The sequence below is a fragment of the Taeniopygia guttata genome, chromosome 37 (genome assembly GCF_048771995.1).
Source record: "Taeniopygia guttata chromosome 37, bTaeGut7.mat, whole genome shotgun sequence".
In the NCBI taxonomy this organism is placed as follows: domain Eukaryota; kingdom Metazoa; phylum Chordata; class Aves; order Passeriformes; family Estrildidae; genus Taeniopygia; species Taeniopygia guttata.
Genome location: NC_133062.1, coordinates 6,953,967 through 6,968,760, shown reverse-complemented (window position 1 = coordinate 6,968,760; position 14,794 = coordinate 6,953,967). Strand labels below are relative to the sequence as shown.

The 14,794-nt window shown below is 52.5% G+C and overlaps 1 protein-coding gene across 1 annotated transcript; it reads right to left on the bottom strand.

Annotated features, from left to right (window-relative positions):
• Positions 1 to 7,287: 7,287 nt before the first annotated feature.
• LOC140681613 (uncharacterized) lies at positions 7,288 to 12,087 on the bottom strand. Its single transcript, XM_072921599.1, has 4 exons — positions 12,063 to 12,087; positions 7,832 to 8,695; positions 7,385 to 7,765; positions 7,288 to 7,301 (listed from the first exon to the last, which is right to left on the bottom strand). The coding sequence occupies exons 1-4, from the start codon at positions 12,085 to 12,087 to the stop codon at positions 7,288 to 7,290; spliced, it is 1,284 nt and encodes a 427-aa protein (XP_072777700.1).
• Positions 12,088 to 14,794: the final 2,707 nt, after the last annotated feature.

Genomic DNA, 14,794 nt, shown 5'->3' with positions numbered 1-14,794 from the left:
TCTCCGTTTATTCAAGATAAGGTGGTAGTTTATATAAGCTTCCACATAGTTTACAGAAACAAAGACACTCTAATTGGTAGGCTAACATTGTTTACCTTTTCCTTAAAACGGCCTACACTTTACACCCTAAAACCTATACTAATTCACACCCAGACAACCCGGTGGTCCCCACAACACCTTAAGACTATTTTCTATCTGCGCCACAAGCTCTGAATTTCTAACTGCGTCAGAGGCTTTGAAGGCCCCACCAGGCCTCAATCTGAGGCCTAGACTGGAGTAGCTCAACTTTCACAATTCATGTCCTCTTTCTCTCAAAAATGCTGCAACAATCCCACCTTAGGATTGGGTTTTGTGAGAAACAACTGCACACTTTAAAAGTTTTAAAACGTTTATTAGACATTTACAAAAACATAAGAGAAGGACTAATAAGGAAGAACAGGCCTGGGAAGGCCCCCTGCCCCATGGCTGCTACCTGCCAGGTGGCTGCCTCATCTTCAAGATTGATGCTTCACCTTTTACATTCCTGGAGGGTGCATCAGCCACCCCTGGGCCCTCCCAAAGTCTGTCAGTCAACCCTTCTTTGCCGTTTATTGGTGGAATTTATTTCTTGTAGCTGCGTTTGAAGGTCAGGTGTTGTCACGCCGCATCCCCCCAGCAACAAGCTTTTCCGTTCCTACTCTCCCATGCAAGGGGTATATGTCGATACCTATTGTGGTGGACCCCCACTGCAGGGAATGACGTGCATTGACTCCATGTTTGCAGAAGGATGAATAAAAGCTTTATTAAGCTGTCCTATATTACACTATACTAAAAACTATATTACTGCTATACTGAAGAGAAACCCGTGACCCTTAGAGACAGTCCAACACAGAGTGGCTCCAGTTGGTCAAATGAAATCAAAACACCATCACCAGAGTCCAATGAAGAAATCCCTCTTTGGTAAACAATCTCCATAACACATTCCACATGTGCCAAACAACAGATGCAGCAAATGGAGATACTTGTTTTTCTTCTTTCTCTGAGCTTTCTCACAGCCTTCCCCAGGATGTTCCTGGGAAAGCCTGTGTCTCTCACTGTTCAAAGGATATGTGAATACCACACACGCCTTCTTTCTACCTGCCTAGACAGCCCAGGCTGTCTGGTGGGAACAATAGGGAGTGGGGGGATGAGATGTATGATTATAATTTACTCCAATGAAATATTGTTGTATTGAATCAAGGCAAATATGATTTGGCATGTATAATATTTAGTTATTACACAATACACATACCAGCACTGTAAGCTGCCCCCCCACCCCACACACACACACATATTTGTTTACACCAGAGCCAGGTTTTTTTGGACAATGCCTCATTTACAATTAATACATGTGGCTAGTCTGGAGATGGGCTGTCCCAAAAGGAGATACTGGAACACCTGGGAGCTGATCATCCTGGTAGCGACTCAAGATTGGGATCGCTGGAGTCCTCCGGGCTGATGCATCTGAATGCCACGGTTCCCATAACCTCATCAGGAAAAATTGTCCACACCTGGACCTGGATTGTTTAACCCCGGCTGAGAGAAAAGAACTTTATGAATATGTGGGACTCTGAATAGAGAGAAAAGGCAGGTGACTGAAATCCTGTCCTCGGGCAGAAAATTTCCTATAAGAACTGCAGGGTCTGGGAGGGTGGTGTGTGTGTCCAGGGGAACCTCTGCCGAGAGGCTCCTTCCTGTCACGCACCCAGTGCCAAACCTGGGCTCAGCGCTGTCCTTTTCCTTTTGGCCTGCTCAGAGAGAATTCAATCCCGAATAATTTTTTATTGTTTCATTTTAAATTTGGCTGGACTAATTTTCATTTATAAAAGGGGGAAGGGGACTGTGGGGAGAACGGAGAACATCTAAACAACAAATCACAATAACATAACTCTACATCAATAAAGCTTAAGATACACACAATATTCATCCCTTAATTGCAAGAGCAAATCATCTCATATTCTATCTATTACAGTTTGGATGGAGACCAGAAGTAATACCTTGCAAAAGGAAAAGAGGGTACAAAGGTCCCTGCAGCCCCCTGGCCTGGTACCTCAGCCAGTGGGGAAAGGAAGAGGGCAGCATGTGGCCAGGAGTTTAAATAGAGGCTGTGTCCTCCAAAACTTTGAGAGAGAAAAGCCCAGCAGCAGATGTCCCCATGGACTCTCTCCCTTTATTCAAACAAAGCTGCAGGGCTCCTCTGGCTCCTTTATGGACACTGGCTTTTCACAGCCTGGTTTGTATGCACACCTGTTTCCTTGTATCAGAATATCACCAGCCTGCAGTGACTCCCTGCCACTCTGGTCTGCAGGAGAAATGGAGCTGATTTCCATTAAGGCCCTCCCAGAGGGAAGGAAGAACAGACCCAGAGGAGACAAGCAACCCCTGCAGGCATCCAAACTTCTGCACCAGATGCCGAGTGAGTCGCAGAGGGCACGTAGTGGGTGCATTTCCCTCAGCCTTCTCCTGAGACCAGCAGCCGGGGGCTTGCACTGCACATGTGTGTTGGATAATCTACCAAGTTTAATTTTTTTTCATTTCTCTAGTCAGGCTTGGTTTGCCTTTGCCTTGGGGAAAGGAATTCTAATGGGTTTTTTAGGGATTTTACAGCACTCAAGGGAAATGAGCTTAACATCTCAATAAACTGGGAATAACCCAAAAGGTACCAAAAACCATAATGACCATCGAGAAAAATCTACGATCATCATCCGCAAACATCAAGGAATGCCAACCCCAGACACTGCCCCCTGGCATAGTTGGAGACACCTGGACTGGAAAAGCCTGAGAAGGAAATCAAGGAGTATGGCTGTCATGGTTTGACACTGGCACACAATGCCAGTGCCCCCATGAAAATGCAACCTCTCAATTGAATGCTGCGAAATGCAATCAAGAACAGAGCAAAGCAGGCCCAAGCTTAATAACAAGGAAAAAAACTTTATTAAGCTACTACTACTATACTACTCTAAAAGAAAGAAAAGATAAAAAGGCCACACAAAATTCAAAATGAAAACCTTCCAAAGTATTCCTCCTCTCACCACCCAACCCCAACAAACCACAGTGAGACACAACCTGGACTCCAATCAGGTGTCCACCCTCCAGACAATCGATACTCAGTCCATCAAGGAAGAGAGGAGCCCCTCCTGTGCCACAGACCCGCCCAGGAAACACAGCTGCCACATCCTGTGCTTCCATGTCACACATAGCACCACCCAGAGAAAGAGTTTGCCATGGTGGCCCTCTCCTTTCCATGCACAGTGCTCTCACCACCAATGCATGGATGGACAGAGTGCTTTTAGGATTTTTCCTTTCAAGGATGCCCTGCCAAGAGGGGAAAAAACAACAGTTCAGTTTTTTATTTTTGGGACCACAGTTCCCCCCATTTCCCCCTGGGGCTGAGGGTCCAAGAACAGAGATCTTCTCTTCTTCTCTGAAGACAGGGGACACCACCACAAACCTCCCTAACTTTTCTTTGTTCGCTCAACTTCTGTCTTTTCCCAGCTGAAGCATGATCTCTTTGGCTCACCAGCATCCTCCTAAAATACAGTCTCTCTTGGAGGAGAAGATCAGTTCAGTCTGTGGCTACCAAGAAAAAGTCCAGCAAAAAGCCACTCCATCACTCCATCATCTCCTCCCACCTAAAATTTCTCCTTCCAACATCCCAGGGTCCAAGCTGTCTCTCTTCCTCTCTTTCAAACCGAGGAGGAGAAAAATTTCACAAAGCTTTCATTTCTCAGGAAGGGTTAAAAGTCCCAACTCCCAGAGACGGCTCGCTGCCCAGGCTCCCACTCCCACAGGCAGCTGGGCACCTTGCGGCCCCCCCCAGCTCTTCTTCCCCGCGGTGAACTGCTGGCAAAACTACTGCTGTCTCTTTCTCTCTCTCTCGAGAAAGAGAGACTCTGGGGGGAACGGAGACATCCCAGATTTTCTCCACCCTTCCATCTCCAGGGGGTTCCCGGCCCCTCCACCCTTTGGCCTACCTCAGTCAGGCCAGGGGCCTTCCCCTGCCCCGCCCAGCCACGGATGGGCAGGGGAGAGTCCTGCACTGCACGCTGACCGGAACCAAAGAGAGCGAGTTCTCCTGGGAATTCTGCTTTTAACCCCTCTGTGTTCTCAGAGGCGTGTCCACCTTCAATTGGTCAATATCCAAATTGACCTCTTTCTTTTGAGAAAATTCATTTTCTGTGTCAAACCACGACCAGGAGTACCAGGAGACTGTGAAGAGAGCAGCAGGACTCAATGTCACTGGAGCCCCAGGCACACCTGATGCTGGCCACAGCTGTGCCTGCTGCAAGCTCCCATAGCTGCTGCCTTCCCCCTCCTTGTTGACGGCTCCCTCCCCATTCCCTGTTGACAGCTCCTTCCCTCCAGCCCTCAGACCCTGCCCGTCCCAGCTGTGGTTCTGGTGCCCACAAGTGAGGAATGGCCGCCCCAGGCTCAGAGCCAGTCAGAAAGCCAAGCAAGTGAGAGCAGAGGGAGGGCACCCTTCCAGTCTCTCTTGGGCATGGCCGCAAAACAGCCCCTGCTGCTTCTTCCTCCGCCTGTGTTTGGGCTGTGCTGGTGGCAGAGGCAGCCAGGCTGTGCTCTGCCTTCCAGAGCCTGTTGGGAGCGGGCATGAAAAGCGCTGTGTGCACAGCAGAGAGGCCTGGAAGGTGCTGGCAAGAGCGTCCTGCGGGAGCAGGGCTCTGGGCTCTGGATGGGAACAGCCTGGTCTTGGTGCTGCGGGCGCAGGCAGGAGTTGAGGCAGGTGAAGAGGCAGTGAGCAGCTTGTGTTTGTAGAGGGCCTGGGGCTTCACGTCTGAGCCTCCACCTGGAAAGGCACTTGGGGGAATAGCAGCTGGAGATGGAGTGCCTGTCCTGAAAGGACATGAAGTCCTTCAGCCTTGCCAGCGTTTCTTAAGGGTGTGTTGGTGTTGAGCAGAAAAGCCGCACATTTGGGGAAATGCATTTGGAGGACAGGGGCTTGCTTCTCAAGGAAAGTGCTTCCCAGGGAGCTCCCAGTGAGGCAGGTGCAAGTGTCCCCCTTTGGCTCTCTGTGCTCCTTTCAGTTCTTGAGGCCCGCTGCACTTGGCAGAGGGACAGGGGAAGGGAGAAGGCTGTGAAGAGCAGGTTTGGCATCCACCTGGACCTGCAGGGACCAACCCAAGCACCTGCAGCAGCGTGTGTTACCCCTGCTTTGGACAGAGGGGTGAGCAGAACCATCTCTGTCCATCTGTGAGCCCCAAAGCTCTCAGTGGGAGCTGTGAATTAAAAGGCCTTTACACACTCACTTTTCACATCTTCCCTGTCTGCTGTGTTTCAGCTCTTGGCAAGATGCATTTGCCTCCTGCTTGCTGGGAGCTGCTGTGGCCCAGGGCCAGCACAGACTGGGCTGGGTGGGCCAGGCAGTGTGGTGGAGAGTCTTGGCTGATCTTGGTGTGTGCCTGGCCTCAGAAAAGGCTTGGAAGGTTTGCCTGCCGAGGTGTCCTGCTCCTTGGCTCTCCCTGTGCATCTTGGAGAGCACAAGGGAGGCATTTCTGGCAGCTGGGCATCAGCAGGCCTTCAAATGGGGGCGTGTTGTGGAGCGAGCCCAGCTGAGATACCCTGAGAGGAGCCCAGGGCTCCTTGCTCCTCTCTGCTGGCCCGTGAGCGTCTGTCTGCTCTCGGGATGGCCCTGGCTGTGTCACGGGTGCTGCGTGGGCACGAGACAGCCGCTCCTGTCCCGCTGGGTCCCAGCAGTGCCTGGCAGCCATCCTGCATCCACGTCAGGATGCTGGCCAAGAGAGGCCCTGGAAGCTGAGGCAGCTGATTTGAAGCTTCTGCAGGTGCCAACAGGTCAAGGCCAACAGTGTTCCCTCAGGATACAGCATTCCTGAGGGGCTTCCCCAGAGCTGCCTGCTGCCACCCACTCCTTGTGGCACCAGTTGCTTTCCTGTGGAAGGTTCTACCTTCCCCAAGAGCACAGAGGGAGCTGGAGAAAGACCTGGCCAGGCTTCTCTTGATCCTTTACCAGCAGCCCTGGGTGAGCAGAGTAGTCCCAGCTGAGCACAGATGTGCCAATGGAACAGCCGTGCACAGGAAGGCTCGGTGGGAAGGATGATCCAGGATCCATAGGCCTGGCAGCCTGAGCTTGCTGCCGGGGAAGGCCTTGGAGCAGATCCTCCTGAGTGCCATCCCACAGCACGTGCAGGGAACCAGGGGGTCTGCTGGAGGGAGGGAAACTCTGTGGAGGGACAGGGACAGCTGAGGGTCCTTGCGGGAAGTTGAGGGCTTCTTTGTGGTGTTTGCAGGGTGTTGGTGTTGTGTCATGGTCTGCTTATAGCGGGGTGTCGTGATGGTTCGTTAGCCGATCCCAAAGTGCAAAAGACAAACAGCAGGGACTATCAGTTTAATCACAACAGATGCACCTTTATTAAGGGCCAAAAACAATAAATGCGATAGTGGGGTCAGAAAAGAAATAAAAAGGAGAGAGAGAGAGAGAGAAGGGGGGATGGGAATAGCTACCAACACAGGCGAGGTCCTCAGTGGTCCAGACGATGGGGATCCGTCTTGTTGTGTTGGGGAGAGTCTCCATTTCCCATTAGGTTTTCGGACTGGCCAGACGGGTGAGTTGAAAGCAGAATGTGTGTTAATTATTACCCCCTGGTTTCGCAAATCCTGTATAACAGGTTTGATACCTTCTCTGGCATCAGAAGGTAGGGGGTATTGTTTTACATTGGTGGTTTTGCTATATGGCAGAGCAGGTGCAGTTTGAAGCAGCCTTATATTTAAAGGCATAGCACCAAAACACCATAAAGATCCTTCTGAGTCCTCCCACTGTCTCCCAACAAGGACATCCATCCCTAGTAAATTGTTTGGGATGTCCCCGATTACCATTTTAACAACCAATTGATCCTCATCTCCAGGAAGAGTAAGTTTAACTAAGGCCACATTCATAGATTCTGACATTCCTAGAGCATTAAGGACACAGTATTGTCTCTTAGTCGGAACAACACCGCTCCTCTGGGCATCTTTTTCTGTTAATGCAGAGATTTGAGCCCCAGTGTCAATCAAAAAGGTTACAAGAGCACGTTTGGGACCCACGATAGCTGTGATCAAAATATCTCCTGATTTATTTTTAGTGAGCCTTCTTAAATATACCCATGCTCCGTCTCTTCGCTCACCTGTAAGGGACGGAGAAATTAGTTTCCCTGGTGTTGTGTCAGTTCATTGCTCAGATTTTGAGGAAAAGGCTGAGAAAGAGATGACTCACTGCCTGGATTTTGAGAGAGAAACTGGGAGAATGTTAAGTTTGGGTCACAGCCTGAGTTCTGAGAGGAAAGTTGTGAAATGGTTAGTTTTTGTCCACTACCCCGGTTTTGCGGGAGGGACTGTGAGAAAGTTGTTTCCTTACCCATGTTCTGAGGACGAGTGGGTGCACTAGGGTGTGTACCGGGTTGAACTGATGGATTTGATTTTCGATAGCGCCAATTAGTTATTATTTTCTGTAATTTATCAAGGGGTAGACCATCCATTACTTCTCTGGGGACCCCCTTTTGGACTCCCAGTGACCACCAATGCTGGCAGTTAGGGTTCTGTTTTCCCTTTTCTGGATTTTTACTGTAAGGAGTCCCAACAGACCGAATCCCTTTTGTTTTCTCTGATTTTTCTGGTTTCTCCTCTGGGGTTTTTATAGGTCCATATTTTCTACAATAATTGATCAAATCCTCTGCAACTTCACCCCATGTCCAAATTTTATGGTTACTGCCAGGTGAACTGGTTTGTGAATTTACATCTTGGAGAGGAGAACAGGATGGAGTAAAACCAGGATCAGTAGATCCAGTGCGATCAGTGGGGTTACCAAGAAATCTATTTAGTCTTTCTACAGGGCTTAATGTCATGATAGTTTTCTGTAAGGCTATGGCAGTAGGTTTGAGTATTTCTGGAAGCCCGCGAATTAAAGGAGTCATTAGTTCAGGCTTCACAGGTAATTGCATTGGGGATTCAAAGCCAGGAATCAATTTCTTTTCATGAATCATTTGCAGACAAGCGGCTTTGTGTACACTTTCTAGGAGCTGGTCGGGGGTACTGATTACAGCTATAGAATCTGCCCTTTCCAAGGGGTTTGTTCCCCCGGCCCAAAAAGCCACACGTTGTGTCAGGGACCACGAGTCACGTTTATCTCCTGTTGTTAAGAAGACACCGTGTCCCCAGTACCCACTGGCTTCTTGTTCAGTTAATTTAATTTGATCGCCACCGGTGAGGGACACCCAGAAAACATATTCTGTTTCTGATTCGTATGGGAGGCGTCCGTATTCTCTTTTAAGCTCAGCTAACTCGGTGGCAGTGTATGGTATGTGTTTGGTTGTGATGTGGGGTTCAAGATCATCATCACTGAGATAGTTATATTCTGTTTTAATTAAGGGTCTTAAATGAGAGCAGCAATGTTCCCCATAATTATTTACTGCCTCAAGTTCTTTGTGAGGATAAATTTGGTTAATGCGAGGAGATTCCTTTTCCTCGGGATTTATAGAGGAATCAGCATTATGTGACTTGTTAATGTGTTCCTCTTTTAAGGCAGCTCTCAATGCACAGTTCTCATTTCTCAATGAATGTTTTTCATTCCTTTCTTCATGTAATTGTTTTTGTAAAATTTCAACCAAATTTTGAAGGGAGTCTATTATTGTTTCTTGCTCACTTCTTCGCTGGAAGCGAGTTTCTACAGCTGCCATAAGACAAGCTCACAAAACTGAGCATAAGATGGTTTTATTTCTGCCCAGTTTTAATCTTGTACCATGTTGTAAAGAACATATTCTATCAACCACATTATCCAAATTAAACCAATTACTTTGTGCCCATTCTTCTCCTCCTGGAGAAGGTTTGGCATTGTATTTAGCTAGTAAAGCATAAAATTCAACTTTACCCTTATCGTTAAGGTTATCACTCATTTTGTGAAGGGACCAAAACCACGGCAGGGAAGTACAAACTTAAGTTACACAAAGCACACAGTCTTCGCTGTGTCACCCTTCACTTCCCTGGGTGGGTGAAGAGACAAAACCTGCCTAGGAGGCTCTGCTTAGTTTCCTCAAGTTGTCCCTTCCGTCCCAGACAGTGCAAACATACACATAAAACAACACAGTGTCCCGCCTTTTGCACTAAGAGATCTTTTGCAATTTCTGAAGACAGTGTGGGTGCTTTTTTCACCAAGGCAATGTGCAGTCTGCGGGAAATTCGAATATCTCCCCTTGCTTTCTAGACCATGCTCAGTTTTTTGGACTGGCAGGCTAGGTGCGGCTGGAGAGAAACGTCCTTGCCCTGTTACAGACTACACAGAACCTGCACCCTTCTGCCTAGACAGAAATCCTGTCCGTGACGCCAATTTAATGTCACGATCCGCTTATAGCGGGGTGTCGTGATGGTTCGTTAGCCGATCCCAAAGTGCAAAAGACAAACAGCAGGGGACTATCAGTTTAATCACAACAGATGCACCTTTATTAAGGGCCAAAAACAATAAATGCGATAGTGGGGTCAGAAAAGAAATAAAAAGGAGAGAGAGAGAGAGAAGGGGGGATGGGAATAGTTATCCAACACAGGCGAGGTCCTCAGTGGTCCGGACAATGGGGATCCGTCTTGTTGTGTTGGGGAGAGTCTCCGAAATCCTACCCAACCCAGGGGTCCAGTTATAGTCCACAGAAGGAAAAAGGGGGGAACATGCAGAACAATGAGAGTCTATTGAAATTGCTGTGGGGGGAACAGGTGTATCTACAGAAAATCATCCAGGCTGAACAAACACAATAATGAATAAGTCCATTGAAGTTACTGGAGAAGAACAGGTCATGTCATTTCCCCCCACCACCACTCTCTGTGGTCGGGGTCTCAGTCTCAGTCCTTGGGGAGAGGGTTCTTGATCTCTGTCTGTCACGGTGGTAACGAGGCAGATGAGGGGTTTTCAGTGAGAGACCACCAGAGTCACCCCAACAGTTCATTCAGCTTAAAGGTGGAGAGTGAAACAGGAATTGCAGCAGGCCGCCCCATGCTGGGTCCACGCTGGGTCTTCGCCAAGTCCTTGCCAACTTCTTGCCAAGTTCTTGCCGGGCCTCGTTCGGAACGGAACGTAACGGTACAGCAGTACAGCGGCTGCACCTGCACTGTTGCCTTCTCCAAGCCGGAACTGCAGTGGGGGAAGGGAGTTCCTTCTCGTGGCAATCGGCAGGCAAATGAGTGAGGGTCTTCAGACGGCCTCTTACATGTTGGAGGTGTGTTGGGGAAGGAGTTGTCTGGGAGGTGAGAGGTCTGGGCTGGAATTTGAGTCTGTTTTAAGGCAGCATCTGTGTTTTGGCACAGCCTTGCTCATGGGTCTCAGAAAGAATATCCGTGACTGTTTGTGTTCATGGTCCTGATTGTGCTGCAGGGAACAAGAGGGGAGAGCTGTACTTTATTGGCCACTTAGATCTCTATACCGGGGCAGGGTTAACCATTTTGCCATCTACTCATTGTTGCCAGCAGTTGCTCCAGGTGTTCCTGCCAACAGCCCCTGCAGGCAGGAGCACAGCCTCCAGTGCACGTGGGTTTGGCTCCCTCTGGCACAGAAGTCCCCCAGGGGCTCAGATCTCTGGGGCAGGAGACGGGCACCAGCCCTGCAGGGCTTGGGGGCTGGCAGGTCTGCCTGGGTGGGGACTCTGCCACAGCTGCTGGTGTCAGCGCTCCCCGGGCCCCAGGGCTCAGAGCAGCATTCGTGCCCTGGCCCACAGTTCCTTGTGTGTGCCACACCCGCGGGTTTAGGGTGGCCACGGGCTGGGATGCGTCCCGAGGAGGCTGTGGCAGCTTCCATGGAAGGTTCTGTGCCCTTCCCAGCACAGCTGTGTCGGCAACCCTGGGAGCTCCTTCTGCTACCCTGAGCCCGCAGAGCAGGGCAGCGTTTGCTGATGGTCTGAGCCGTTCCTAAAGATCCTGTCGGGCTGTCTCAGACACTTGGGGCCAGGGATTCCTTCCAACCTGGGCCACTTTGGCTGGGCAGGGCATGGCCCCAGGGCAGGTGGCAGTGTGTGCAAGGGCAGCATGGTCACTATGGTGCAGCATGGTCACTATGGCATAGAACGGGACAGAATGGCCTTTGTGACACGTGCTGACATAGGAGCTGGCACTAACCAGAGCACGCCACTCTGCTCAGAGCAGGCGACCGGACAGGACAGGACAGAGCGGTGCCGTGAGGAGCCCCTGCACAGCGCGCTCATTCGTGCCTGACCCGGAGCTTTTCCGAGGCATTATTCCTACAGGTGACCTCGTGGCAAGACCACAGGACTTGGCAGCCCGTGGCCTTCCCGAGGCTTCTCTTTTGCAGGTGCCCTTGAGGACTTGTTGACTTGGAGCTTTCCCGAGACATCTCTCTTTCAGGTGCCCTCGAGGCCAGACTCTGGCATGGCGGGCAGATTTCTCGGCTTGTTCAGAGTGTTCAGGGGGAAGAAAAAGAAAAGCCCTGAAGCTGCCCCAGCACAGGAGCATGAAAAACCGGAGCAGTTCCAGCCACTGCAGGACAGTGAGTGGCACAGCTGGGCCACAGGGCTGATGGCTGTGGCCAGCTTGGCTCTATCCCGTCCTTTCCTGTCCCATCCCATCCCATCCCATCCCATCCCATCCCATCCCATCCCATCCCATCCCATCCCATCCCATCCCATCCCATCCCATCCCATCCCATCCCATCCCATCCCATCCCATCCCATCCCATCCCATCCCATCCCCTGGGGATGTGCCCATGGACAGGACAGAAGAGGGGCCTGGGCAGACACCCCGCAGTGGCCGTGCTCCATCCCCTGGGGCATCCCGGGGCTGTCCCTGCCTGGGCAGCGCAGGGCTGGGCTGTGTTCTCCGGCCTCTCCCGCAGCCCCTCAGCCCTGGCTGCGCTCGCTCTTTGCCAGATGCAGCCCTGGACCGCACACAAGAGAAGAAACCTGCCCGTGGCCGTTTCCGCAAAACTCTGAAGGTGCCTGCAGCCATCCCCACCTGGGCTGGGCCTGCTGTCACTGCTCAGCCCAGCAGCACGCCTGGAGCACTCCATGGAACATCCCTGGCTTTCATTTCCTTTGCTCTCCTACAGACGTTCTGGAAGTTCCCGTGCATTCGACGTAGAAAGACCGGCAGCGCAGCAGCTGAGGGCCCGGCCGAGCCTGGCTCGGGGCTGACCGAGCTCCAGGCTGAGCCTGATGTCAGCCCAGATTTGCCTGAGCGCTCAGAGAACTCTGACACCTCAGTGACTGAAACTCGGACAAAGATTCTTCTCACATCAATGACTGAGGATGTGGACATCACAAACGCCAAAACCAGAGACACTCAGGGCATCGCAAATACTGACACCATGCCCTCTCCAACTCTGAGTCAGGAACTCATATTCGACTATTTCAAGGACCCTTGTGTTCCTTCTCAGCAGCAGGTAAGCAGCCTGGGGCCAGGCCTGGAGGCCTCCCAGCATCGTGTGTCCCCTCAAGCCATGGTCTCTGGGCCCCCTCAGCCTTTGAGGCCAGCACAGTGTGGAAGAAGGGAAGCACTTCTTTGAAATAGCTGGGCAAGTTGTTCCCTGGACAATGTTCCATTTCTCCCCCATGCTTCCTCCAGGAGCATGAAAACCCGGAGCAGTTCCAGCCACTGCAGGACAGTGAGTGGCACAGCTGGGCCACAGGGCTGATGGCTGTGGCCAGCTTGGCCCCATCCCATCCCATCCCATCCCATCCCATCCCATCCCATCCCATCCCATCCCATCCCATCCCATCCCATCCCATCCCATCCCATCCCATCCCATCCCATCCCATCCCATCCCATCCCATCCCATCCCATCCCATCCCATCCCCTGGGGATGTGCCCATGGACAGGAGGGAATAGGGGCCGGGCAGACACCCCACAGCCGTGCTCCATCCCCTGGGGCATCCCGGGGCTGTCCCTGCCTGGGGAGCGCAGGGCTGGGCTGTGTTCTCCGGCCTCTCCCGCAGCCCCTCAGCCCTGGCCGCGCTCGCTCTTTGCCAGATGCAGCCCTGGACCACACACAAGAGAAGAAACCTGCCCGTGGCCGCTTCCGCAAAACCCTGAAGGTGCCTGCAGCCATCCCCACCTGAGCTGGGCCTGCTGTCACTGCTCAGCCCAGCAGCACGCCTGGAGCACTCCATGGAACGCCCCTGGCTACCCTGTCCTTTGCTCTCCTGCAGATGTTCTGGAAGTTCCCCTGCATTCCACGTAGAAAGACCGGCAGCGCAGCAGCTGAGGGCCCGGCCGAGCCTGGCTCGGGGCTGACCGAGCTCCAGGCAGAGCCTGATGTCAGCCCAGAATCGACAGCCCACTCAGGGAACAATGCAATCCATTCTCAGAGGGTGACGGCTGTTCACATGGCAATGGCTGAGAGTGTGGCCATCACAAACACTGACACCAGAATGACTCAGGGCATCTCAAAGACTGGCACCATGCCCACTCCCACTGTGATTCATGCTCCCACTACGGATTTTCTCCAGGAGAGCGCTGTTCCTTCTCAGCAGCAGGTAAGCAGCCTGGGGCCAGGCCTGGAGGCCTCCCAGGATTGTGTGTTCCCTCAAGCCACAGTCACTGGGCCTCCTGATCCTTTGAGGCCAGCACAGTGTGGCGGGAAGGGAAGCACTTCTTAGGGGAAGCTGGGGAAGTTGTTCCCTTGGACAGCACTCCAAGTCTTCCCCGTGCTTCCTCCAGGTGCCAGCCATTGTAAGGAACATTCACAAGCGTCTCATGTCCCAAGTCACTGTGGATATCTGGCTGCAGATTGACATTTTGAGGCTGGCTGAAGAACACCCTGCTGACCTGGTGCTGACCCTCCTGCGCTGTGCCCCAGCGTGTGACAGGTACGGGGCCCACGAGCCTTGAGAGCTCAGGGCTCAGCAGCCTTTAGGGCCCACGGCCCTGCACAGCCTGTGCAATGGGCTCTGCCAGACAGGCAGAGAGGCCCAGGAGCCTCGGGCCCCTCTGTTCCCTGAGCCTGCTGCCAGCGCTCCCCCCCTGCCCTTCAGGGCACAGGGGCTCTGTCACCTGGGCCCCCACGGGTGCACAGGGCATGGTGCTGTGACTGAGATGCCCCTGACACAGAGCTCTGATCCCACAGAGCCGCTGCAATGATGTGGAGAACCATAGGCTCATCGAGTCCCACAGTGGAAAAGGTGCTGCCAGTGCTGCTCTGTGTGATGGAGAACTGGCCTCTGCACAGCATGTGCACCTCTGATGGGGACAACGAGGAAGTCTTTGCCCTGGCTGTGAGTTTCTGGAACTGGCCTTTGCTCACCCCCAGGTTGCCAGCAGCTCTCCATCCTCTCCATCCCTCAGTTGCTGGGCTGAAACCTGGGCTAGGGCCAGGCTCAGGGGGCACCAGGCCCGCTGCTCCCCCTGCGTCGGCTCTTGGGCCCTGCCCCATGGACACCTCGTCACTGAGCGCTGCCTTGGGCTGTTCTCTTGCAGGCAACTCTGGTGCTCCGGGTGATTCTCCAGGTGCCCAAATGCCACGAGGCGATGAACCTTTATTCCTCCCACCTCTTTGTGGATCTGCTCTTCCATCTCGTCATCACCACACAGCAGATACCACCAGTGGAAGTTGCTACATTCTGGAGAGCATGCTGGGAGGAACACCGCCTTCGCTGCAAGCCCAACAGGTCCCAGTCCCCCTGTCCTTCCCGTGCCCTTGTGGCCAGTGCCAGCGCTCCCAGTGTGACCTGGGCTTTGCCCTGCACACAGGTTTGCAGTGCAGGCCATGAAGGTTCTGCTCTGCCGACTGCAGTGGGACCATGTGGTGCTGGCTATGGAGCGCAAGCGTGGCTGGGACACG